Here is a 24,392-nt window from a genome sequence, read left to right on the forward strand (position 1 = left end):
CGTTCTTAAACCCTTAATTCCCCATCCCTACCTATAAATGTACTATAAAATGTACCTGTTCTTTCCTGTTTTCTGCCAATATCAGGAAATTAAGTGGCTCTCTCCCTGCCCAAGGTTAACATGCCCACACCTTTTTCTTCTGCCTCTTGAGGCCTTATTTCAGCATTGAACTCCTCTTCTAGTTCTTCAGTCTCTTCTTTGGGCTTTATCCCTTCAATATGTGACATGCTGAGATCTGTCCCTTTTGTGAGGAAAAAAAATCTTTGATCTTTATCACCTCAGAGATATGACCCTGTTTCTTCCCTTCCCTTCACAGCTAAGTTTTTTGACAGTGTTTTCTGTGCCATTAGCCTCTAAATATTTTGATCATATTCCTAATCAGTAAAAGTTTTTGAATACACCCCTGAATATATTTATTTATATATACCTTATATATATATGCTGCTAAGCTGATATACGAAATAGATAATGAAATTATATATAAACAATAAAAAGGGATAACATACAGACTAATATTTTAAAATAGATTTTTAAAATTAACCTGCCACAAACTTTTAAAATTATCAGCTGGGCATGGCAGCTCACGCCTGTAATCCCAGCACTTTGGGAGGCCAAGGTGGGCAGATCAGTTGAGGTTGGAAGTTCGAGACCAGCCTGACCAACACGGGGAAACGTCATCTCTATTAAAAATACAAAATTAACTGGGCATGATGATGCATGCCTGTAGTCCCAGCTACTTGGGAGGCTGAGGCAGGAGAATTGCTTGAACCTGGGAGGCAGAGGTTGCAGTGAGCTGAGATCGCACCACTGCGCTCCAGCCTGGGCGAAAGGGTGAGACTCTGTCTCAAAAAAAAAAAAAAAAAGAAAAGAAAAAAATTATCAAATAGCAGAGGTTTTTCTTTATGTTCTGCACAATTACTGTTTAAGTACCTTGTTAATTGTGGTGGCTTTGAACTATCATTAGCTGATAGCTCTGGGCACATTAGATACTTGATATGTTTGGATGTTTTGTCCCCACCAAATCTCATGTTGAAAGGTGACCTCCAATGTTGGAGGTGGACCTAGTGGGAGGTGTTTGAGTCATGGGGGTGGATCCTCATGAATGCTTGGTGCTGTCCTCCATGTAACAAGTGAGTTCTCACTGTGATCACTCGAGATCTAGCTGTTAAAACAACCTAGCACCTTCTCCCCCTCTTTCTTGCTCCCACTCTTGCTGTGTGATACACCTGCTTTCCCTTCGTCTTCCACCATAATTGTAAGCTTCCTGAGGCCCTCACCAGAAGCCAATAAGATACAAGTGCCATGCTTGTACAGCTTGCAAAACTGTAAGCCAAATAAGCCTTTCTTTATATAAATTACCCAGTCTCAGCTATTCCTTTATGGGACTAATACAGTACTTAAGGCAAAACTCCTTAGTATCGTAGTAGTTGTAAATTCATGTTACAGATAATTTCCAGTTTTTCTAAAACTAGCTTCTTGTCAGCTCTGTTTGGATTGTCCTTGTTTTGACTCATGATATGGCATACAAAAGGCTCTGCCGTTTTCTTATCCTTTGCTTATGTTACTTATTATCTTCAATGTTGGTGTCTTTGTATTATAGGATTTATTTAAAATAGTTTATTCATTTTACAAGAATTGGTTTAGTTAAAACTGGATAAAATATATAAACCCAGTTAAGTGGGCATATGTAAATTGTAATATGACCAGTGAAGAAAGCGAATGAGTGACCAGGAAGGAAGGACATCACTGCTACCCTTCTGTAACGTGGAATTTTAACTCTTCTCTCAAGATGCTTTGCATTTGTTTGTGACATGGGGAACATTTGATTTATGGTTCAGGTCTGGGTACCAGTGTCAATTCATTTATAAAATATTAGTAAAGCTTAATTTCTTTTCAACTTTCTAGATAAAACTAATAAAAATAGAAGTACTTTGGCTGGGCACGGTGGCTCACGCCTGTAATCCCAACACTTTGGGAGGCCGAGGCGGGCATATCACGAGGTCAGGAGATCGAGGCCATCCTGGCTAACACAGTGAAACCCCATCTCTACTGAAAATACAAGAAAATTAGCCAGGCGTGGTGGCAGGCGCCTGTAGTCCCAGCTACTTGGGAGGCTGAGGTAGGAGAATGGCATGAACCCGGGAGGCGGAGCTTGCAGTGAGCTGAGATCACGCCACTGCTCTCCAGCCTGGGCGACAGAGTGAGACTCCATCTCAAAAAAAAAAAAAAGGACTATTTTCTTCCCACATCCAGTGGATCATCTTATGTACCTCCAGGGTTGCATCCACCTCACTTTTCAGACTACTGGTTTGTACTTACCATTTCCATGGCTTTACCTGCTATTCATTCTTCAGCCCACTGTAATCAGGCTTCTGCATCTAATCCTCTGCCAGCACAACTCTGGTTTAAGGTCATCAGTAAGTTACCTTATCATAACATACAAGACTTTTTATAATGTCCCCACCCCATTTCATACATACATGAATAGACCTTTCTGGTCTTATTACCTACTAAGACCCCTCCTTTAGAGGCCTTATCGTTTGCTTTAGGTTTAGGAACCTGTTTTCAGTTCTCCACAAGTACCATAATCTCTCATTCCTCCAAATTTTTGCTATTCCCTCTTGTAGTGGAATATGTCTGCTGTTCAGAAGCTCCTTAATTGTTGACATTTACTATGTGCCAGGAAGAATGCTTTGCATGCCTTTCTTCATTTAATACCAACATCAACCTGGTAAGTTTAAGCTCCTTTATTTCAGAGGTAGGACTAGGCTTAGAAGAGGTTATATAATTTGCCTAAGGCTTACTAGAATTCAAACCCAGTGCTTTACAAATTATGTTATGCTGCCTTCCCTTAGGAAAAGGAGTTTATTTTCTTTTTTATACCTGGCACATAGCACAAGGCATAGCAAATATTATATTTGTTGAATGAATAAAGTGAGGTTTGAGCTAGTCTTAAAGAATGAAAATGTTCTAGGCAGGAGAAAACATGGACAAATACAGAAAAGAGAATGTGTCTACAGCACATTTAGAGAACAATGACCTGGTCACTATGGGTTAAAAGGTATTTCACTGAGAGTAGCATTCAGGGGTCTTTCCATTCAAAGTTTTCTTGAAGCTTCCCCGCCTGCTGCTGCTGTAGTCCTCTCTTGTTCTTCGTAGAAAAACTCCTTTAAGTGGTGACTATCTGATTCCTCTACTATTCTGTTAAATCCAGTTCACCAAGGCTTTTAGCCTCACTACTCCACCAGAATGGCTATTGTTAAGGTCACTAGTGACTTCTGTGTTGCTAAATCCAGTGGACATTTTTCAGTCATCCTCTTACTTGATCTGTCAGCATCATTTGACACAGATCATCACTCCATTCTTAGATACCATGCTATCTTGGTTTTCCTCTTACCTCACTAATTATAAGTTCTTTGTCTACTCCTCAGCCTCTGAATGACAGAGTGTTCTAGGCTTAGCTTTCATAGTCTTTTAATCCACATTCACTCCTTTACTGATCTAATACAGTCTTCTCTAATACCATCTACATGCCAATGACTTGTCAGTTTATATCTCTCTCTAACCCTGATCTCCCTGCCTGAACTCCAGACTCACACAGCTAATTTCCTATTAACATCTCCACTTGGATGTCAACTAGACACCCCAAACTTAACATCCAAAATTAAACTCTCTATCGTCCCCTAAAAAGCACTTCTCTTGCAGTGTTTCCGAATTTCAGTTTATGGCACCTCCAGCTTTTCACTTCCTAAGGCTAGAACTTTGGATTCTCTCAAACTCCACACTAGCCTGTCAGGAAATCCTTCAGTATGTATCGAATGAACCACTTCATTGTTAATACCTTGTTCAGTCACCTGAATTATTGCAGTAACATCCTAACTATTCTCCCTTACGTTTGATGTCCTACTGACTGTCCTCAGTGCAGTAGCCAGAGTGACCCTTTTAACCTAAGTTAAGAGGATCTCATCATGCAAAACCCTGCAATGAATGATTTTCCATTTCCATCAGAGTAAGAATTAAAGTTATAATATCCTACAGGACCAATCTGGTCCTCTTCATGATATACCTGATGTCATATCCTACTCCTCTTATGTGTGGTGGGTCAGCCACACCAACTTCTTTGCTGTTCTTCAGACATGCCACTGCTCTTGCCCCAGAACCTTTGCTTTTACTCTTCTTCCTCTGATGCTCCTTCCTCAGTCACATTACTCATTCTCTAATCCCTTCAAGTCATTTAAATGACTCATCTCAGTGAAGTCTTCCCTAACCATCCTATTTAAAAGTATAACCCAACCGGGCGTGGTGGCACACGCCTGTAATCCCAGCACTTTGCCAGGCCGAGGCAGGCAGATCACGAGGTCAGGAGTTCAAGACCAGCCTGACCAACATGGTGAAACCCCGTCTCTACTGAAAATACAAAAATTAGCCAGGCATGGTGGCACACGCCTGTAATCCCAGCTACTCAGGAGGCTGAGGCAGGAGAATCGCTTGAACCCAGAAGGCAGGGGTTGCAGTGAGCCAAGATGGCGCCATTGTACTCCAGCCTGGGTGACAGAGTGAGACTCTGTCTCAAAAAAAAAAAAGTACAACCCATACATACTAGTTTACCCTCCTAGGTTCTTCCACCAGAGCACTTGCCACCTTCTAGCATATTATTTAATTAATTAACTTAAACAAATTTTATTGACTTTTCTCTCCATGCCAGAAAATAAGTTCTGTGAGGACAGGAATGTTTTTATTTATTTTCTTTATAATACCTGCCTGAAATAGTGCCTGGCACAAGTAAATAATAAATAGTTACTGGATTGAATTAGATTAAATAAAATTACTTATTTACATCTGAAAATCTTTTGGGTTTTTTTTTTTTTTTTTTTTTTTTTTTTTTGACAGAGAGTCTCACTCTGTTGCCCAGGCTGGAGTACAGTGGCACAATCTTGGTTCTCTGCATCCTCTGCCTCCTGGGTTCAACCAGTTCTCCTGCTTCAGCCTCCCAAGTAGCTGGGATTACAGGCATGCGCCACCACGCCCGGCTAATTTTTGTATTTTTAGTAGAGATGGGGTTTTACCATGTTGGCCAGGCTGACCTTGAACTCCTGACCTTGGGTGATCCACCCGCCTCAGCTTCCCAAAGTGCTGAGATTACAGGCGTGAGCCAAAACACCTGGTCGGGGATCGTTCTTTTCTTTGCCTGAATCATTTTAGATGGTTTTATTGTGGTTTGGTTGATATATAAAAAGCTGTACATAGTTAATGTATACAACTTGATGAGTTTGGAATTCTAAGTAAACACCTGAGAGGTATTACCATAATCAAGGCCATAAACTTTGTCATCAAAACAGTTTTTGTACTGGCATAAAACAGACATATAGACCAATAGAACAAAAGAAAGAGTTCAGAAATAAACCCACACATAGATAGTTCTTCAGAAAGGGTGCCAAGAATACACAATGGGAAAAAACAATAGTCTCCTCAATAAATGGTTTTGGGAAGACTGGATTTCAATTAAAGAATGAAATTGAATCCTTATGTCACATCATACACAAAAATCAACTCAAAATAAAGACTTAAATGTAAAACCTAAAACAATAAAACTCTTAGAAGAACACTTAAATTAGCCAGGCATGGTGGCACACACCTGTACTGCCAGCTACTCAGGAGGCTCAGGTGGGAGGATCACTTGAACTTGGGAGGTTGAGGCTATAATGAGCTGTGATCACACTACTGCATTCTAACCTGAACAACAGAACAGTAACCTGTCAAAAAAAAAAAAAAAAAAAAAAAGGAGGAGCAGGAGCGGGAAACATAAGAGAAAAAGCTTATGGACATTGGTCTTGGCAGTGACTTGTTGGGTATGACACCAAAGCACAGGCAACAAAAGCAAATGTAGACAAGTAGAATTACATCAAACTGGAAAACTTCTGCACAGCAAAGGAAACAGTCAACAAAATGAAAAGGCAACTTATGAAATGAGAGATTAATATCTAAAACCTATAAAGAACTCTTAATAGCAAGAAAAAAAAATCTGATTTTAAAATGGGCAAAAATGTGAATAGACATTTAACCAACAAAGACATACAGACAGACAACAGGTACATGAAAAGGTACTTAACATCACTAATCATTAAGGAAATGCAAATCAAAACCTCAATATCATCTCATACCTTGTTAGAAGGGTTATTACCAAAAAAAAAAAAAAAACCTCAAAAACAAAAGATAACCGATGGTAAGGATGTGAAGAAAAGGAAATCTTTTTACACTGTTGGTGGAAATGTAAATTAGTGTAGCCATTATGGAAAACAGTGTGGAGGTTTCTCAAAAGATGAAAAATAGAATTATTTGATTCAGTAATCCCACTTCTGGGAGTATATCCAAAGGAAATAAAATCACTACTTCAAAGAGATATCTGCATTCTCATCACATGTTCATTACAGCACTGTTCACAATAGCCAAGATATCGAAACAACCTAAATGTCTATCAGTCAAATGAATGGATAAAATGTGTGTATGTATATATACACACACAGCACCATCAGTGGAGTATTATTCAGCCTTTAAAAAAAGAAGGAAATCCCATCACTTGCAATAACATGGGTGTATCTGGAGGACATTATGATAAGTGAAATAAACCAGACACAGGACGGATACTCCATGATCCCACTTTTATGAGGAGTTTAAAATAGTGAAGCTTGTAGAACTAGATAGTAGAATAGTGGTTATCTGGGACTGGGGAGAGGAGCAAATGAGGAGGTGCAGTCAAAAGATGCAAAGTTTTAGTTATGCAAGATAAGGTCTGGAGATCTCCTGTGTAACAGAGCCTATAGTTAGCAATACTGTATTGTGTACTTAGAATGTTGCTAAGGGAATAGGTCTTACGTTAAGTGCTCTTACCACAAAAGAAAAAAATTACTTTTCAAAGATTTTGAGGGGTTTGGGTACAGTGGCTCACGCCTGTAATTCCAGCACTTTGGGAAGCCAAGGCAGGAAGATCGCTTGAGCCCAGGAGTTTGAGACCAGCTTGGGGAGCATAGTAGGACCTTGTCTCTACTAAAAATTAAAAAAATAGTGAGGGGCATGGTGGCATGTGCCTGTGGTCCCAGCTACTCAGGAGGCTGAGGCGGGAGGATTATTTGAGCCCAGGAAGTCAAGGCTGCAGTGAGCCGTGATCACGCCACTGCGCTCTGGCCTGGGCAAGAGACTCTATCTCAAAAACAATTGTTTTTTTTAATGAATAAAGAGGGCAAAAGGAAAATCTTTTGGAGATTTTAAGATTCATTTATGTAGACTTTTCAGTCTTGAAAAAAGATATGTAAGTCCCAAATATAAAGAAGATACATTTGACCAGGAAGATTTATTAACAGCTATGGATCTACATGTGCCATATCATGTTCTTCAGTGTCATTTCATGTTTTTGTCCAGCGATTCACAGAGGACTAGATTTTAGATTGCTTTTCCTCTCCCACAGCTGACAAGGCTTTAATCAGGGCATTAAGGAGTTCTAAATAGGTCTTGCTTTTGAATCTGCATATCAGGAGGGGGCTGGGAGCATGAGCGGGAGGATGTCATGTCTCAGTGATTAATGATCTCTAGGAAGCTGAAAAGGGGAGTGTAATATACACAGTATTTCTACCCCCTGGAGTAGGAATGCAAACACTATTGTGCAGATCTGTGCATAGTCACTGACTTCCTGGTAGCTGGAGAATTTCATACACTCTTCTACCACAAATAAAACTGTCAGAGAAGTGACAGAGCTCAAAAAGCTGGCCTTCCTTACTTAAAAAGAATAGCTCAAACACAGTGAGCCAGAAAATTAATTTTGTAGTTGTTTGGAAACCGAGTTGTTAAATAAAAAGTAAGAAAATGGGAACTTTTCTTGAAAAGCCTAAAACCTCCAAATATTTGTTGAATCAAACTCTACATTTGGTTTCTTAAATTTACTGAATTCCTGGGAACTGCTTACTTTAAACGAATTTAAAGGGGAAACATTCCTTTGTAATGAAATGACCCATCTTAAACTTTTCAATCTGGTCTCTGGTAGGTTCAGAAAATCATACGGTCTGTGGACTCAAGAGCCTATTGCCTGATGTTTAGGGAAAAAATCGTAACATTTCAGAATGGCTTGTATATAGTTTTTGAAAATAATTCTAAGGTAGAGTTATTTCCCCCCTTTTATTCTCAATGAATCTATGGTATTATTTAGTAACAATTTCCAAATGCTTAAGATAGAAGCGAAACATTCTGAGCTATAGGTAAGATAAACTACAGATATTTGCAAAAAAGTTTTAAGAGAAAGTTTTTGGGGAAAGCATTGTATTTCAGCCACCTTTGATTATTTACAAATAACCAAATATAGAGAATTTGTGCATAACACCAATAGCAGCAGCAGTATTTGGTTTTAGTGAGGACAACCAAATAACTTGTATTTTACTAGGAACCATTTATTCATAGGACTTGTTAAATTATTTTTTGCTCTTCATTCATTTTTTTGATGCCCTATACATTACCACCTTCTGTTCTGCATTGTCTAACTTTTAAACTGATTTCTTACCAGTTTTTATTTTTCCATAATATAAAAAGAAAGGAAATATTCATTCTTGGGGAAGTGGAGCACAATTCAGGGTAAAGGAAAGAAAAATTTTTGTATTTCTATTTCTTTGTTTTTCTGTTTGTTTTGCTTTATTTTTTAGGGTGTCGCTATAAAGTAAAAGGAGCTACTGGTCTAAATTAAGATAGTATCAGATAGATTAAGCTCTAAATTTGGTTTCCAAGTGGTTAGACTTTTAAATTGCATTTGCAGGAGTTTATTTTTAGTCAGGATATGGTTATTTTTAGATCTGCTTCTCTGTCACTAGGAAATGAAATGCCTGTCTTTCCATTGTTGATCAGGAAGTTCTAAGGCATAGGCATATAAGAGCCAGTTAACCAGAACACCACCACTCCTTTTAGATGAAAGAATATGAAATAATTCATGGAAGAAAGTATGTTTGTTGAGAACATATCTAATTTTGAAATTGTTAGTGTCATTTTAATCTTTTGTACATTGAACAACAGAACAAGGTTTTTAGGGAATGCCAAAAATACAAGGTTTGGGTTCCCCCTACTGGCGTGCATCCCAGGCTTGTGTATTCATTAATACACAGCTGAAAGGCCTAGGGGCTAGAGATTAGAAATAGCTATATTAACTTCATTTAGAGACCTGATGATGAGAAAGAGAGAAAAAATTCCATTTCCCCTTTTCTGCATGTCTTACAAAAAATGGGATGGTTTTAAAATTGTACTTTCTACATTTAGAAAGAATAAAACTTAATTCTACAATATTTGGTTTTAATGTTGCTACTGATAAGCTGCTTATTTGCAGTGCTTCTCAAATGCTTTATGTTGTAATCTAAGGAATAATAAAACACCAGTGGATCCACAAAAGGATTTAAAACCCCAGGGAAGAAATGCAAAGCTAGCATTGTTGCCATAATGAAATTAAAGAGCTGGCATTAAAGCTCACTAATTCCTATTTTAGCATTTCAGAAAGGGACATGACATCATGTGATTGTGTCTATTTAACATTTGTTTTTTCTAATTTGTACAACATATATTTGAAACAGTTTTTTATTTCCTATCTTGTAGTAAGTGCCAAGTAATATTAATGGCTCATTTTGGAAAAGAAATATTTTAATTGACTCTTAGAAGTCACTTTAGAACTTCTTATTATGTTTGCATTTTAAAGGACTATTCAGTCAAGTTAAAATATTGTATTTTTTTAATTGCTTTTCAGCAATGCAGTCAACCTTTTAAGCAATGTTCCGGTCTCTTGTTTGGATGTTCTCATTTGTCCATTAACCCATGAAGAAACAGCCCAAGAGGCAACGACTCTAGATGAACTGCCCAGTAATAAAACAGCTGAGAAAGAAACAGTTTTGAAAAACAATACCATGGTATACAATGGTATGAATATGGAGGCCATTCATGTTTTACTCAATTTTATGGAGAAGAGAATAGACAAGGTAAGGCTGATAAAATGTAAGCCCTGGGAAGATGCTTCCAAAAAATGTAAATGTGCCATACATACAGACACACATCACAGAGCATGATTTTTAAATCTATGCTTTTTTGAAACTGATATGTTGCATAATTGTTTTTACTTTGGAAAGCAGTTTATTACAATACATGATAAATTGCTGAAGCCATGTTAATTTATTTGTTCAATGCTGAAAATTATGTTCATGCAGCACCAAAATTATGACTAGTGCTTGAAAACAAAGGAAAAATTAATTACTCTTCCGTGTTGTTACTTTGTGAGTCCTAGAAATAAAAAATATTCCCCCAAAAACTTGCTAAATATTCTTCATAATACCTAAAAGACATCTTCCAAAAAAAAAAAGAGAAGACCTTGTCAATTTTCCATTTGTTGTGAGCTGCTTACATTCTCTGGTCTATCACTCACTTTGTCAGGTATCTATATTAAAAGGCAGCAAGGTAGCATAGGCGAGTCACCAAAATTTTGCTTCATTCAAGCCCATTGGCTGAGCCCATGGGAATCCTAGAAAATGTAGGAACATCCAGGAGGAACCAAAAAAGGCAATAGTAAACATGAAGATGATAAAATGGAAATGTTGTTAGGAAAAGAATTATTAAAATAGCTTGTAAGCTTCGGTAACATAAGATGTCCCCACCTGGCGGATCACGAGGTCAGGAGATCGAGACCATCCTGGCTAACACGGTGAAACCCCATCTCTACTAAAAGTACAAAAAATTAGCTGGGTGCAGTGGCGGGCGCCTGTAGTCCCAGCTACTCGGGAGGCTGAGGCAGGAAAATGGCGTGAACCGGGGGGGCGGAGCTTGCAGTGAGCCGAGATCGCGCCACTGTACTCCAGCCTGGGCCACAGAGCGAGACTCCATCTCAAAAAAAAGGCCCCACCTCAAGAACAAATTAATATCTTCAGTTACATGAAGGAAAGTAATACTGTTAGAAACAAAACTAATGTATTTCAAAAACATATGGTTTTTTTTTATAGGGAAGCAGCTATAGAGAGGGTCTAACTCCAGTTCTCAGCTTATTAACCGAATGTTCCCGAGCCCATCGAAACATCCGAAAATTTCTCAAAGATCAGGTAACTGCTTAATGCATATTACATTGCAAAGTTAGTCTTTTTATGTGCATTTTAAACATAGAATTAATTGAATTCTCTCACAATGATTTTGTTTCAGATAATCAGAAACTCAAGTTAGTTTTAATCTTTGAAATCTTCTTAATCAAGAAGTGTGTATTTTTTGAGTCATTCATTCAACAAATGCTACTGAGATGTGCTGTGTGCTGTGTTTTGGGCATTGAACAACAGATGAAGTCTTTCCCCTTGGGGAGTTTATTTCATAGAGAGGGGGACAAAAAGTAAACAAATATAAAATATAATGGCAGGTGTTGATAAGCGTTCTGAAGAAAGATAAAGCATTTTAAGAGAAAGGAGACACTTTAAGGGAACAAGGGAGGACCTCTCTGAAATGACATTTGAACAGAAAGGTGGAGAAGTAAGAGTATCTCTGAGAATGTTTGGAAAGGAATGTCCCTGAGAGAACAAGTTCACAACCCCTGAGACTAGAGGATGCTTTGGTATACTTAAGGAAAAGCAAGAAGGCCAGTGTGCCTAGGCCACAATATGCAAGGGGTGAGTGGTAGATGAAGAGAGGTAACAAGAGCCAGGTACAGCAGGCGGTGTAGGACTTTTCATTCTCTTCTAAGTGAGATGAGAAGATATTGGAGGGTTTTAAGGGGGGAAGTGATGTGACCTTATTTATGCTTAAAGATATCCTGGCTACTATTTGTAGGATTGACATAGTGGAGCACAAATGGATACAAGGAGACAAGTCCAAAAGATAACTGATGTTGCAAGTTTGGAGTAGGATGGTAGTGGTTAGAGTTCATACTTGGGAATATGTTTTAATATTTTAATATGTCTTAAAAGTAGCTCACAGAACTTGCTGATAGATTGGAATATGGGTTGAAAAAGAAAAAATAAGGGTGATTTTTAAACTTTCAGATTATACTTTAGACTACAAGTGTAAGACTTTGATTGTAACAATACCTGAAACTAGCCTCCTCTAAAATCCCAATTTCAAGCACCTTCTCTTAGTTAGTACCCTCAATCCAACATTCTTTCATCCTCTGAGGATTGTCAGTCTGTCAGTTTTTTCCACTGTTCTTCACTCACTTGTGTCTTCTCTCCTTACCCAGGCTAGATTCCACTTGAGGTTGATTACTATAATCCCTTCTTTCCATACATCTCTAACGAGCACCTTGTGTGCTCCCTCAGTCATACTCACCTGGCAAAACCTAACAAACTGGCTAACTCTAGCTTTCTGCCTACTCTGGGTCTCCACCAAGCACTTGAACGTGATAAGAGAAAAATGATACAACCATTTTGACTACTCTACTTTAAATTTAAGACCACCAGCCCCAATTGATTCCTTAGCAAACTCCAAGATGACTATTTCACAGCTCCTTTTTCTTCACACCTCCAATGCTTACTACTCTCTCCTCACTCTCATTTCTTGACTTTGTTTCCTATTTCACCACGAAATTAAGAAAAATACTTTATCTTTCCACCATTGCATCTGCTGTCTGCATCTATACTGCCATATCCCTTGTATTCCAATCTGTCACAATGGATGAATCATTCCTACTTCTGTCTGTGGCCAGCATTTGTCCTGGATCTCTTTCCCTCTCATGAACTTTGCACCTGCATTTATTTCCCCTCTCTCTTCTTATATTAATCATTTTTTAAAATGTATTGGATCATTTAAGTCAGAACCCAAACACATCTTTCATCTTAAAAACAAAAACACCTTCCCTTATCCCACTTCTCAAGCTGCCTTTCTATTTCTGTGCTCCTCTTTATGCAGTGTTCCTCAGAAGGTTTTCCATACTCTCACTCTCTCTATTCTTTTTACTCATTTTTGACTCCTAAACCCTCTGTAATTAGGCTACATGCCTTCCGCCCCACTGCGAAGGTGTTTATCAGAGTCACCAACTCAACACTGCCAAATCTAATAGTTCTCAAATCTTTTTTAAATTATCCAATAAAATTTGATGTAAGTATTGCCTCCTCCTTGAAATACTTTCTTCACTTGGTTTCTGGGACACAATAGAGAACCTGTTTGTGATCATCCTCGTTTTCCTGACCCTAAATGTTTGAGCGCCCCAAGGCAATACTATCTTGTCTCTATCTCTGCTGCCAGGGTGATCTCATTCAAGAGTCATCCATATATGCTGATGACTCTCAAATTTGTATCTCCAGCCCTGACCTGTCACATAAGCTCTAGACTTACACAATGAACTGCCACTCATCTCCTCCCCTTGGATGCGTAGTAGGTATCTCAAGTTTAACATACCTCAAACTAATATCTTGATTTTCATTCCTCCAACCTATTTCTTCTCCTTCTTTCCACATTTCAGTACATGGTACCACCATTCACCCAATTGTTCATTTGTCCTAATAAATGAACCAGGTTCATTTTTTCCCTCTGTATTTATGGTCAAGATTTAGTAAGCACCTTACTCTATCTAGAACACACTAATAGGTAGTGCTGATAAGGAGAGATTAGAAAATAGAGACCATCTTTGAGGAATTTACAGTCTGTTGAAAGAAGAGAGATACCCAAAAAGCATGAATAATGATTTAAGCAAGATTAATTAATTAAGGTCATTTCCACATTTGATTATTTTGAGACATTCTCCCTTGACTAGGAGGAGTTGGTGAAGCACAGTAAATGAAAATACTTTTTTTCTGTATTTTTGCTTTTTTCTGTAGGGGATCCAGGTACACCTAAACTGTTTATATTTTGCTATCTCTAAAGAGAATAGCAAAAAAAGAAAAAACCTATTCGTTAAATAGCTTCTTAATATGAAGGCCTTGGGCCACATATTGTGTCCTTATAAAAGATTATGTGACCCACTGTCTGTCTTCAAGAAACATGACAGTAGAGGTAAGGAGATGAAACATGACAGGTGAAATAACCAAAGATACAAGGCATAATACAGAAATCAACTTTCCTTCTGAAGAGGATGCACTGTAGACTGTTACGATCAAGAAAGGCAGAATTTAAAGTACAGATGATTAACTCTGATAATAATGTAAGTGGAACCTTGGTTTCTTATTATGCCCTGTAGTGAATACCTGGTTAAATCCAACTCATGCATACCCAAAGGAAATTGGTCTATATTCTGTATTTGGGAGGTAGGAAAGAAAACAAGTGGTAGAAATTACTGACCTAGGTTGTATTATTCTGGAGAGGCTTATAGAAGCAGTGAGCATTTGGGGGATTTGAAAAAGAAACTGGACAAGATTTGTCAAAGAAAAAATTTGTTGGAGGTAAGTATTCTGGGGGGAAATACATATGCAGTTTGGGAGTGGTATTTAACAATAACAACAAAATGTTGTTAAAAATTTGTTTTAAGGAACGAGAAACGTAGCTAACAAAATTTTTACGTGATAATCTTTGTTCATAGATTTTGTACTCTAGGTACTATAGGCATATACTACATGAAATCATTTGTTACATGTTTCATTCTTCTAGAAATGGGAGATGTACTAAGTATGGTTCAATAATGGTTCACAGTAGTAAGAATTTATTGTGTAATTACTTTGTGCCTAGTATTTTGTTCTACCCAGCCAGAGATTGAAATGTGGATTCCATAAACACTTTGGATAGGTTACTCAATTTTCTGAGATTTAGTTTCCATTTTTGTTTATAGCTGTCTCCCCTGCCTCTGGTATCTCCTGGTACATGGTAGGTACTTGATATAGAAAGAGAGAGAGGGAAGAAAGTCATTTGAGTGGATCAAGTAAAATTATATATACATAAAGGGTCTGGGATATAATAGGTGCACAGTAAGTTCCTATTTGACTTTGTGTCTGCCCTCATTTCTTAGCACAGGTCCTCGCTTATATAATAGAAGGTACTTAATAAAAGCTACTTGAACTAATTCACTTTTCCTTCAACCAGCAAATATTCATTAAACACCTGTAATATGCTAGACACTGGGAAGAGAGCAGTAAACAAAACAAAGAAATCTCTGCCCCAGTGGAACTTGGTCTTGTGGAAGGAGGCAGACAAGTAAACAGATAATTATATGCTATGTCTGGTGGTGATAAGTGCTATGAGGAAGGTTATGGCAGAGTAAGGAGGTGGAGGTGTTACAAAAAGAGAGTGCTAAAGGTTAGTGATATAGAGTGGTCAGGGAATGTCTCCTCTAAGTGACATTTCGGCAAACACCTGAGGGAAGTAAGGAGAGAGCCATGCAAGTTTCTAGAAAAAGAGTTTCTGGGCAGAAGGAGAAGCAAATGCAAAAGACCTGAGGCAGGAAAGTACTTGGCATGTTTAGGAAGGTCCATGGAGGTCTGTGTGTCTGTAACAGCATAGGCAGGGAGAATAGTAGAAATGAAGTCGAAGAAGTAGCAGGAAGCCAGATTATGTGGAATCCTGTAAGGAAGTTGTAAGGACCTTGCCTTTTACTGTGAGATGAGAAGCCATGGGAACTGGAGAACTTTGAGGAGTGACATGATCTGACTTTCAAAGGATCATCCTAGCTGCTATGTAGAAAATGAATTAGAGAGTGACCAGCATGGAAGCAGAGACCACTTACAAGGCTTTGATATTAGTCCAGAGAGAAATATTGGTACCTTGGACTTGGTAATACTGGAGGAGGTGGGGAGAAGTGGTTGGATTGTGGGTATATTTCAGAGGTGGAGCTGACATAATATGCTGATGGATGGATATTAAAGAGAGGAGTCAAGGATATTTCCAGGGTTTTTGTACTAAGCAATTGGGAGAATGGACTTACCATTTAATGAGATGGAAAACTGCATGAGGAACAGGTTTGGTGGAAACTTCAAGAGTCCTGTATAGGAACTGCTAAGTTTTAAAGGTCTATAAAAGCCTGGAGGTCAGAAACAGAGTAGAATAGTGGTTACCAGGGGCTGTGGAGAAGATGGGGAGTTATTATTCAATAGATACAAAATTTCAATAATATAAAATTATTAAGATCAAGAGATCTGCTGTACAACATTGTACCTATAGAATGATGGTTACCAGAGGCTGGGAAGGATAGTGGGGGAGTGGGGGGAGAAGGAGGAGTGGGGATGGCTAATGGGTACAAAAATGTAGTTCAATAGAATGAATAAGATGTAGTATTTGATAGCACAACAGGGTGACATCAACAATAATTTGTTGTCTAGTTTAAAAACAACTAAAAGTATAATTGGATTGTTTGTAACACAAAGAAAGCATAAATAGTGGATACCCCATTTACCCTGATGTGATTATTATGCATGGTATGCCTGTATCAAAATATCTCATATACTCCATAAATATATAACCTACTATGTACCCACAACAATTTAAAAAATTTTTTTCTTTTTAAATAGTTTATTATTATTATTATTATTATTGTAGAGACAGGGTCTCGCTGTTGCCCAGGCTGGTCTCGAGCTCCTGGTTTCAAGCGATCCTCCTGCCTTGGTCTCCTAAAGTGCTGGGATTACAGTTGTGAGCTACCATGCCCGGCCAAAAATTAAAAATTAAAAAAAAAAAAAACTACAAAAAAAAATATTGTGTGGTACACATAAAAATTTAAGAAGGTTAGAAAAAAGAAACAAGGAATCAGTCATGGGTCCCACGAAAGCTTAATTGAATGAGAATCTGCATTTTAACAAGATCCCCAGGTGTTTGGAATGCATATTCCAGTCTAAAATCACTAGCCTGAAAAGCACCAGTTAACAGGATGACTTCGGGATACTTTAATTTGCTCTGTAATCAGTCTGTAAGTGTAAGTAAGGGGGAGGCAGTGTATTTAATATTGTGTTAGATTGAATACCCTCTATATAGATCTATCATAGATATAATTATCTTAGAAAATGAAAGTGAGTCATTTTAATATAATTTCTGCCCTTATTTAAATCTATTAGTTTCCATAGCTCTTTGTAAAATCCTATAATTTTGATGATTTAAAAAAAAAAAAATTGGAGGTCAGGGCAGAAATCAACAATGGAGATATAATTTAGGGCAGCGGTCCCCAACCCCCCAACCCCAGGGCCTTGTCCATGGCCTTTTAGGAACTGGGCTGCACAGCAGGAGGTCAGCAGCAGGCGAGCATTACTGCCTGAGCTCCGCCTACTGTCATATCAGCTGGGGCATTAGATTCTCATAGGAGCACAAACACTATTGCGAACTGCACATACAAGGGATCTAGGTTGTGTGCTCCTTATGAGAATCTAATGTCTGATCATCTGAGGTGGAACAGTTTCATGTTGAAACCACCCACCAAGCCCCAGTCTGTGGAAAAATTGTCTTCCATGAAACCAGCCAAGTCCTTGGTGCCAAAAGGTTAGGGACTGCTGATTTAGGGAGTCATCAGGGTGCAGAGACTATAAAAAGCCATAAAACTGGATGAGATCACAAATTGAATGAGTAAAAATAATGAATTTGTCTACAAACTCAACCCTTGAATATTCCAACATTAACAAAACAGGAATAGAAAAGAGAATTGGCAAAAGAGGCTGAGACAAAGCAACCCATGAGATAGGAGGAGAACCAGGAGAAAGGTGTGTGGGTGGATGAATGGGTAAGTGAGTGAGCAAACTAACAGACAAACTAAGCAAGTTTCATAAGCCCTCTGGGGATCAGTCTATTTGCCATTACTTTTAATAGCAAAAACCTCAATTGTTTTTGCACCAACCTAATACAAAACAGGGATGAGAGTGATATTACTACCTCCTTTGCAGGGTTACTGTGAAGATTATAAATAATGTATATATTGTGGGGTTACTGTGAAGATTATAAATAATGTATATATACCATCTATTATAGCAACTAATGCATAGAAAGTACTCAAAAATTAATAGCCATTTTTATTATAAAATTAAACAACTAGAAAACATAAGTACAGTTTTTTTTAATTAAATAAAGGTTGAGTGCCCTTATCTAGAAATCCAGAATGCTCCAAAATCTGCAACTTTTTGAGCACCAACATGATGCTCAAAAGAAATGGTCATTTTGGAGCATTTCTGATTTCAGATTTTAGGATTAAGGATGCTTAATCCATATGTATCTATAACACAGATATTTCAAAATCTCCCCAAAATAGAAGTCTGAAGCACTTCTGGTCCCAGGCATTCTGGATAAAATATACTCAACCTATACTGAAAATGTTGGAGGACTCAAGAGAAGGTAAAAATCGGTATGACTCAGGGTATTAGGGAAGTCTTTATGGAAGAGAAACTTGACCTAAACTTCGAAATGGATTTTCATAGAGGCAAGTTGAGGCATTCCAGGTGCTGAGATGAACAAAAACTCGGAAATGCACTTGAGGATAGTGTGATGGTACAGTGAAGAGATGTTTCTGATCAAATGAAACCTCATCACAGGCATGAAATCACTTGAAGTCTGTTTTTTGTTGTTTAGTTTTACTTGGAAGCTAACCTTTTTTTTTTTTTTTTTTTTTTTTGCTCCTACAATACAAACCCCAGTAGATATTACAAGACTGGCCAGTTGCATTGTACCATCTTCACTCACTCTAGTAGCCTCGATTGATGATGGGTTTTGCATTTGTGCCATCAGGTTTTACCACCGTTGAGGGATGTGACAAATCGACCTGAAGTTGGCTCAACTGTGAGAAATAAGCTGGTGCGCCTCATGACACATGTTGACCTTGGAGTCAAGCAAATTGCTGCTGAATTCCTTTTTGTCCTTTGCAAAGAGAGAGGTAGGTTAAACTCTCTTTGCCTCTGCCTTTTATCTTTCAGAGGGAATTCGAGAAATTTAATGGATAGTGTTAGTACTGGTCATCTCATTCCATTCTTTCCAAAGCTTACTGTCTGTTCTATTAGGCTAAGGAGTTAATAAAAATTAATAGCCAAAAACATTTTTTATACGCTTCCGAATTCATTGAGACATGCAAAGACAGATACATTACCAAACACACTCACGTTTAAAGTTTGTCTTCTGTATCCTTAACCCAGCCTTCATCTTAATGGGGCAGGACTTAGAGCCATTATGAAAAGTTGCTTCAGTAATTCAGGGGTTACTATTTTAATAAGCAGGCACAAGTCTAGGTTAGTTCCTCTTTTTAATTCCTCTTGGAATTAAAGCTATAGGAGTTTTGGTTTCTTTACTAAGTTTTCCAATCAGTAGTTACTGAATGTGAGCTATATAATATACTGAACAGAAGTTTTTAAAATGCATAATACCCTTGAGACAAAGTTAAGATAGTGGTAGAGAGAAATTTGAAAATAACTGTACTACAATACTACTCTATCAGTATATATAAAGTGATTGTCTACTGAGATAGATCCAACAATTAAAGATATTTTCTAAAATTATATGGATTACTCTGCAAAAGGCAAGTTTTCCAAACAAGGAACTTTGATTATTCAGTTATTATTTTTACTTCTTCTACTTTGTAAATCTGCTAGTATAAAATCCCATCTAGGCAGATCTATATTCTACTGGGGTACTTTAAAAAAGTAAGATAGATAATTTGGAGATGGAAAAGTTCACTCCTCTTAAAATCTTAAGTCAATTGTTATTCTTAAACTTCATTTCTGATGTATTGATCCAACCACTTAAGTTCACATTAAGATGGTATATTAGTAACCTAATTTGATCATTATCATAATGATTATGAATTGAGAGGTATCATGTGCCTGACATTCTATGTATAATCTCATTTAATTCTCATAATGATCCTGTAAGGTAAATATTATATTTTGATTTCATAAATGAAGCAACCTGCCACCTGAGAGCCTTTCAATAACATGTCACACAGTTGCTGAGGGCAGGAGCCCAAATTTGGGTCCTGTCTTTTCTTTCTGCCATATTTCCTCTCATAATAATTATATTAGCTATTATTATAGACTGTTTAGCATCTGTTCTTTTAGACAATTTACTTCTTCTTTAATGATTTTGAAAAAAGATTGATTTAGCATCTTGGAATTAAGTGGTTAGCATAGTGCCTTGCACATAGTTATCTGTAAATATTGGCTGAATTGATTTGAGATCAGAAATGATCTGTTTTTTAAAGTATAATTATACATGTATATGCATAAATCCAAAATCACACATATGTGTATCTATTCATTTTAAAAGGTTTGTCAAAATATATACCAAAATATTATTTATTGTTACCTCTGAGTAATAAGAGTACTGGTGATTTTTTTAGTTGTCTGTATGATTTTTCTATAATGAACATGTATTTTTTGTATACCTTTAAAAAGTTTTAAAATGGGGAAGAATAAAGTTTATTTCTCCTGTAATTACATACCTAAGTGTATATCTAAATATATAAATCTAAATAAATAATTACATATCTAAATAATTTCTAAATATAATCACATTACCGATGAGTGAGTGTCATAGCAAATATGGTAATTATGGTAATTACATTTATAAGTGAATTTTGTTAACTTTTTAAATTTGAAATGGTTGGTTTTGTTCCCCTTTAGATCCAGTGTTTAGTTTCATAGTCCTAACTTTGAGCCCAAAGCTAACCTCCATTAGCAGATAATATATTTTTAATTTGACCTCAACAATTCTGCATTATAATCTTTTTTTTTTTTTCCCCGAGACAGAGTCTTGCTCTGTCACCCAGGCTGGAGTGCAGTGGTGCAATCTCAGCTCACTGCAACCTCCGCCTCCCAGGTTCAAGCGATTCTCCTGCCTCAGCCTCCTGAGTAGCTGGGACTACAGGCACGTGCCACCATGCCTGGCTAATTTTTGGATTTTTAGTAGAGACGGGGTTTCACCATATTGGCCAGGATGGTCTCGAACTCCTGTCCTTGTGATCTGCCTATCTTGGCCTCCCAAAGTGCTGGGATTACAGGTGTGAGCCACCGGCCTGGCCTATAATCATTTTTTCCTTCCAATTTGATTATAAGTTTAGTAATGTATTCTTCTGGAATAAACAGACTTCGTTCAACAAATGTTTTTGAGCTAGACCCTGGGATTACAGAGGTATAGAAGATAAACAATGTTTCTGCCCATGTATTACTTATTTTTTTATTTAAGGGTCACAGACGCAAATGCCTACAGTATCAGGCTGGTAATAAAAGTAAGTCAGGTGGACTAGATGTAAGATGACCAATGAAAGTTGACACTTGGCTCACTGTTGTGGAGACAATTGGCTGGGATGGGGAGACAAAGAGACTATGGGAGATTATAAAGAGGATGTTGCTACTCTTTAGCAGCAACTGATGGTTACCATGAAGGAACATGTGGCCAGTGTTAGCAGATGTTCCATCTTTTCCGGAGAAGCTCTCTGTTTTTAAATGTTGTCAACTAGTTCAAATTTAAAAACTTCTGGCCAGAAAAAAAGAAAATGTCTGAGTTTACCTTCAGCTTAAAAGTAATCAGATTTTGGAATTTGGGTTTGGAGGTAGACTATTAAAATAAAATAAAATTCAAATAACTTTTCAGAATGTCTGAACTGTCTCTTATCTTAAGGATATGCCAAGGAAATTTGAAAGTGAAGGCATCTTGATCAAGGCTCAAAGGTCAGACCACTAAGTAGAGACAGACAGCAAGCAACAGTTACAATGGGTTAGGAATACAGAGACTGCATTAAGAAAGAGGGCGCGGGCGCGGGGGCTCATGCCTGAAATCCCAGCACTTTGGGAGGCCGAGGCAGGCAGATCATGAGGTCAGGAGATCGAGACCATCCTCGCCAACATGGTGAAACCCCCTCTCTACTAAAAATACAAAAATTAGCTGGACGTGGTTATCTTCTGGTCCCCATTCTCATTTCACATTGCTCCCTGAGTAATCTCATCCTCTCCCTTGGCTTCTGTTTGCACAAATTCCCAAATCTATGTATCTTTAGCCCCAACCTTTCTTCTGAACCCCAGTCATATTTATCCACTTGCTTACTGGACCTCTCTGCCTGAGTGTCTCACTGGTACCTCAGACTCATGTCTAAAGTTGAATTTATGATCTTCATCCCCATGCCCTTCAACCTTTTCATTATCCTTCTATCACTTTCTCTGCAAACAGCACCATTGTCTGTTTAGTTCCTAAAACCAGAAACTTAGGAGTTACCTTAGATTCCTTCTTTATCTGTAGAAGTCATAATCACCACATCTATAGATTCTACCTCCTGTTAAATATATTTTATTTATTTCCCCCATTCTGTTCCCACACCACCATCTTAGTACAAGCCCTTAAAATTATTTTAACTATTAATAAGCTATTAAAATATCTCATGTCTCTGTTTCTAGTCAGATTTTCTTCAGTTTGTCTTCCACATGGTTAACAGAGGGATTGGTGTAAAATACAAATATAATTTTGTCATTCCCCTCATATAAAACTTTAAGTGATTCTCTGTTGCCTGCATGGTAAAATCCAAATTTTACCTCCACAGAGTCTCTGTGTGGTGTATTTGAAATCTATTCCCCTGTTACGCTCCATGCTTAGTCATACTAAATTATTTATTCTTGCCTGATTATACTGCACCATTTCTTGGCATATCTCCATGGATTGGCAGATGCTGTTCCTTTTGTGATGAATGCTCTTCCTCATCTTTGTTACCATGGCGAACTTTACTTATCCTTGAAGACGAACTTTAGCATCATCTCTGTGAAGACCTTCCAGGCAGAGTTCATCATTTTCTCCTTTGTGCCATTTTTTCTTCTCTGTTGTTAATACTTTTGACATTTGCTGTGTTGTAACTCTTTATTTGTTGAACTTATATTCTAGACACTGAGTTTCCTTTAGGTCGGAGATCATGTCCTACTCATCTTTGGATCCCCAGTGCTTAACAGATAGCAGGTGCCCCATAAATGTTTAATAAAATAGCAAATGTTTGTGCTCTCTATAAATTCAGGCTGGTGAATACAGGGTCCCATTTAAAGGAGTAATTTCTGTGCACTATGATAAGTGCCCTAAGAGAGAAATGTGCCAGGTAGTATGGCAACCTGAAAGAGGGAATGCTTGGGGGTGTGGAGATCAGAGAAAGCCTTCACAGAAGAGGACAAAGAAATAGGAAGTAGCCTTGAATGTATAGAAAAGAGACTAGTTTAAGGTGTGAGGAATCTTTAGGAGACAAATTTGGAAAAGACAGCGGAGGCCAGAAAACGAGCCCTTTTATGCCCTGTTTTGGAATTTGAGCTTAGTTTTTAAGGGAAGACATTAGAGATTTTATTCAGGAAGGTTGTAAAATCCTATTTTTACAAAGATATTTTGGGCAGTTGTGTGGAATAAGAAATGGAGTGTGAGACTGGAAATAAGGACACTAAGATGAAGCCACTAGTTGAGTCTTCTAAAAGTTACAGCATTTGACTAGAAGGAAAAGGATTTTCACAGAGAAGGGGGAATAGTCTCTGGGTAGAAGCTGGTTCTTGACATTCTTTGTTCTTGGTAAAAGAGCAAAAACGTATTGCTTTTATTTTAGAGTGTGGTAGAACCCACATTTGTGTAACTGTCTGTATCATTACCAATGTAGTTCTGACTTTGCACAGTGCTGCCGTGGTTGGTTTCCTCTGTTCATAGTGCCCTCTAGCATACCGGTAAAATAGTGGTGAAATATTTCTCGCAACTTTCTGACTGAATGCTGAATTGTTTCATTTAGGCAGCATTTTCATGTAACTGTATGGATAATTACTATGCAAGGAACAAATATATTTGTGCGTTTCCTTTTTATTTTAGAACAACCCAGAAAATCTTTTGTTTGCCCTAGCAGCTCACCTTAACATCCAAGTGCAGTTTTCTATTTACTACTTTCCCAGTATAAAATAAGATATTATATGGTGTATTTGAAAACAGACTTAAAAGTAGCTAGAAACACTGCTTCAGTGCTTCTCACTGTGAGGATTTCGTATTTCATTTGTCTCACCTTCTCTACCCCCAATTTTTGGATATTTTATCCTGTTAACAGAAGTTCATGTGATTTGAAAACTCTTGGCTGTACCCTTTGTCTACTCTGAAGGCAAACTATGTCTTAAGTCACCTTTGTAACCTACACTGCCTGTCACAGAGTTAGCACACAAAGTTTGTTCCAGTGAAAGAGGAGTTGACATGATTTTCATAAAATTGCTAGGGGCTTTTACTGTTAACTGGCTTCCAGAGAGATTTTCTACATAAGAGAACAGTTATTTAGTATTCTGTTTACTTCTATTTAACCTATTTTGGCTTTTCATAACCTTTGCATTTTTAAACTCTTTTAATTTTTAGCCATTTTGTGTCTTTTTTTATTATTGTTATTTTGTCTTTAAGTATATTCATTTAAACATTTATTCATATCTGAATTTAGAGTGTCCTAATTGTAATGAGTATTTCTTTTCTGGATCCACTACATCTCCTTGTTCGTTAAAAATAAGCTTTATCAGTAATGCTTACAATGATAACATCACCTACTATCT

General features: G+C 37.5%; 1 protein-coding gene across 10 annotated transcripts in view; it reads left to right on the plus strand.

Moving 5' to 3' along the window:
• The window catches only part of RIC8B (RIC8 guanine nucleotide exchange factor B), a 113,590-nt gene that overhangs the window by 60,044 nt on the left and 29,154 nt on the right, over positions 1-24,392 (plus strand). For all 10 annotated transcript variants that reach the window (XR_007717762.1, XR_007717763.1, XM_050748639.1 and 7 more), the window contains exons 5-7: positions 9,767-9,995; positions 11,007-11,102; positions 18,604-18,748. Coding sequence is in view for 8 of the 10 variants with exons in the window: in XM_050748639.1 (XP_050604596.1) it covers positions 9,767-9,995; positions 11,007-11,102; positions 18,604-18,748 (470 nt within the window). In the remaining 2 variants the exon portion in view is untranslated. The remainder of the gene's footprint in view (positions 1-9,766; positions 9,996-11,006; positions 11,103-18,603; positions 18,749-24,392) is intronic.

The sequence above is a fragment of the Macaca thibetana genome, chromosome 11, assembly GCF_024542745.1.
Source record: "Macaca thibetana thibetana isolate TM-01 chromosome 11, ASM2454274v1, whole genome shotgun sequence".
Classification (NCBI taxonomy): Eukaryota; Metazoa; Chordata; class Mammalia; order Primates; family Cercopithecidae; genus Macaca; species Macaca thibetana.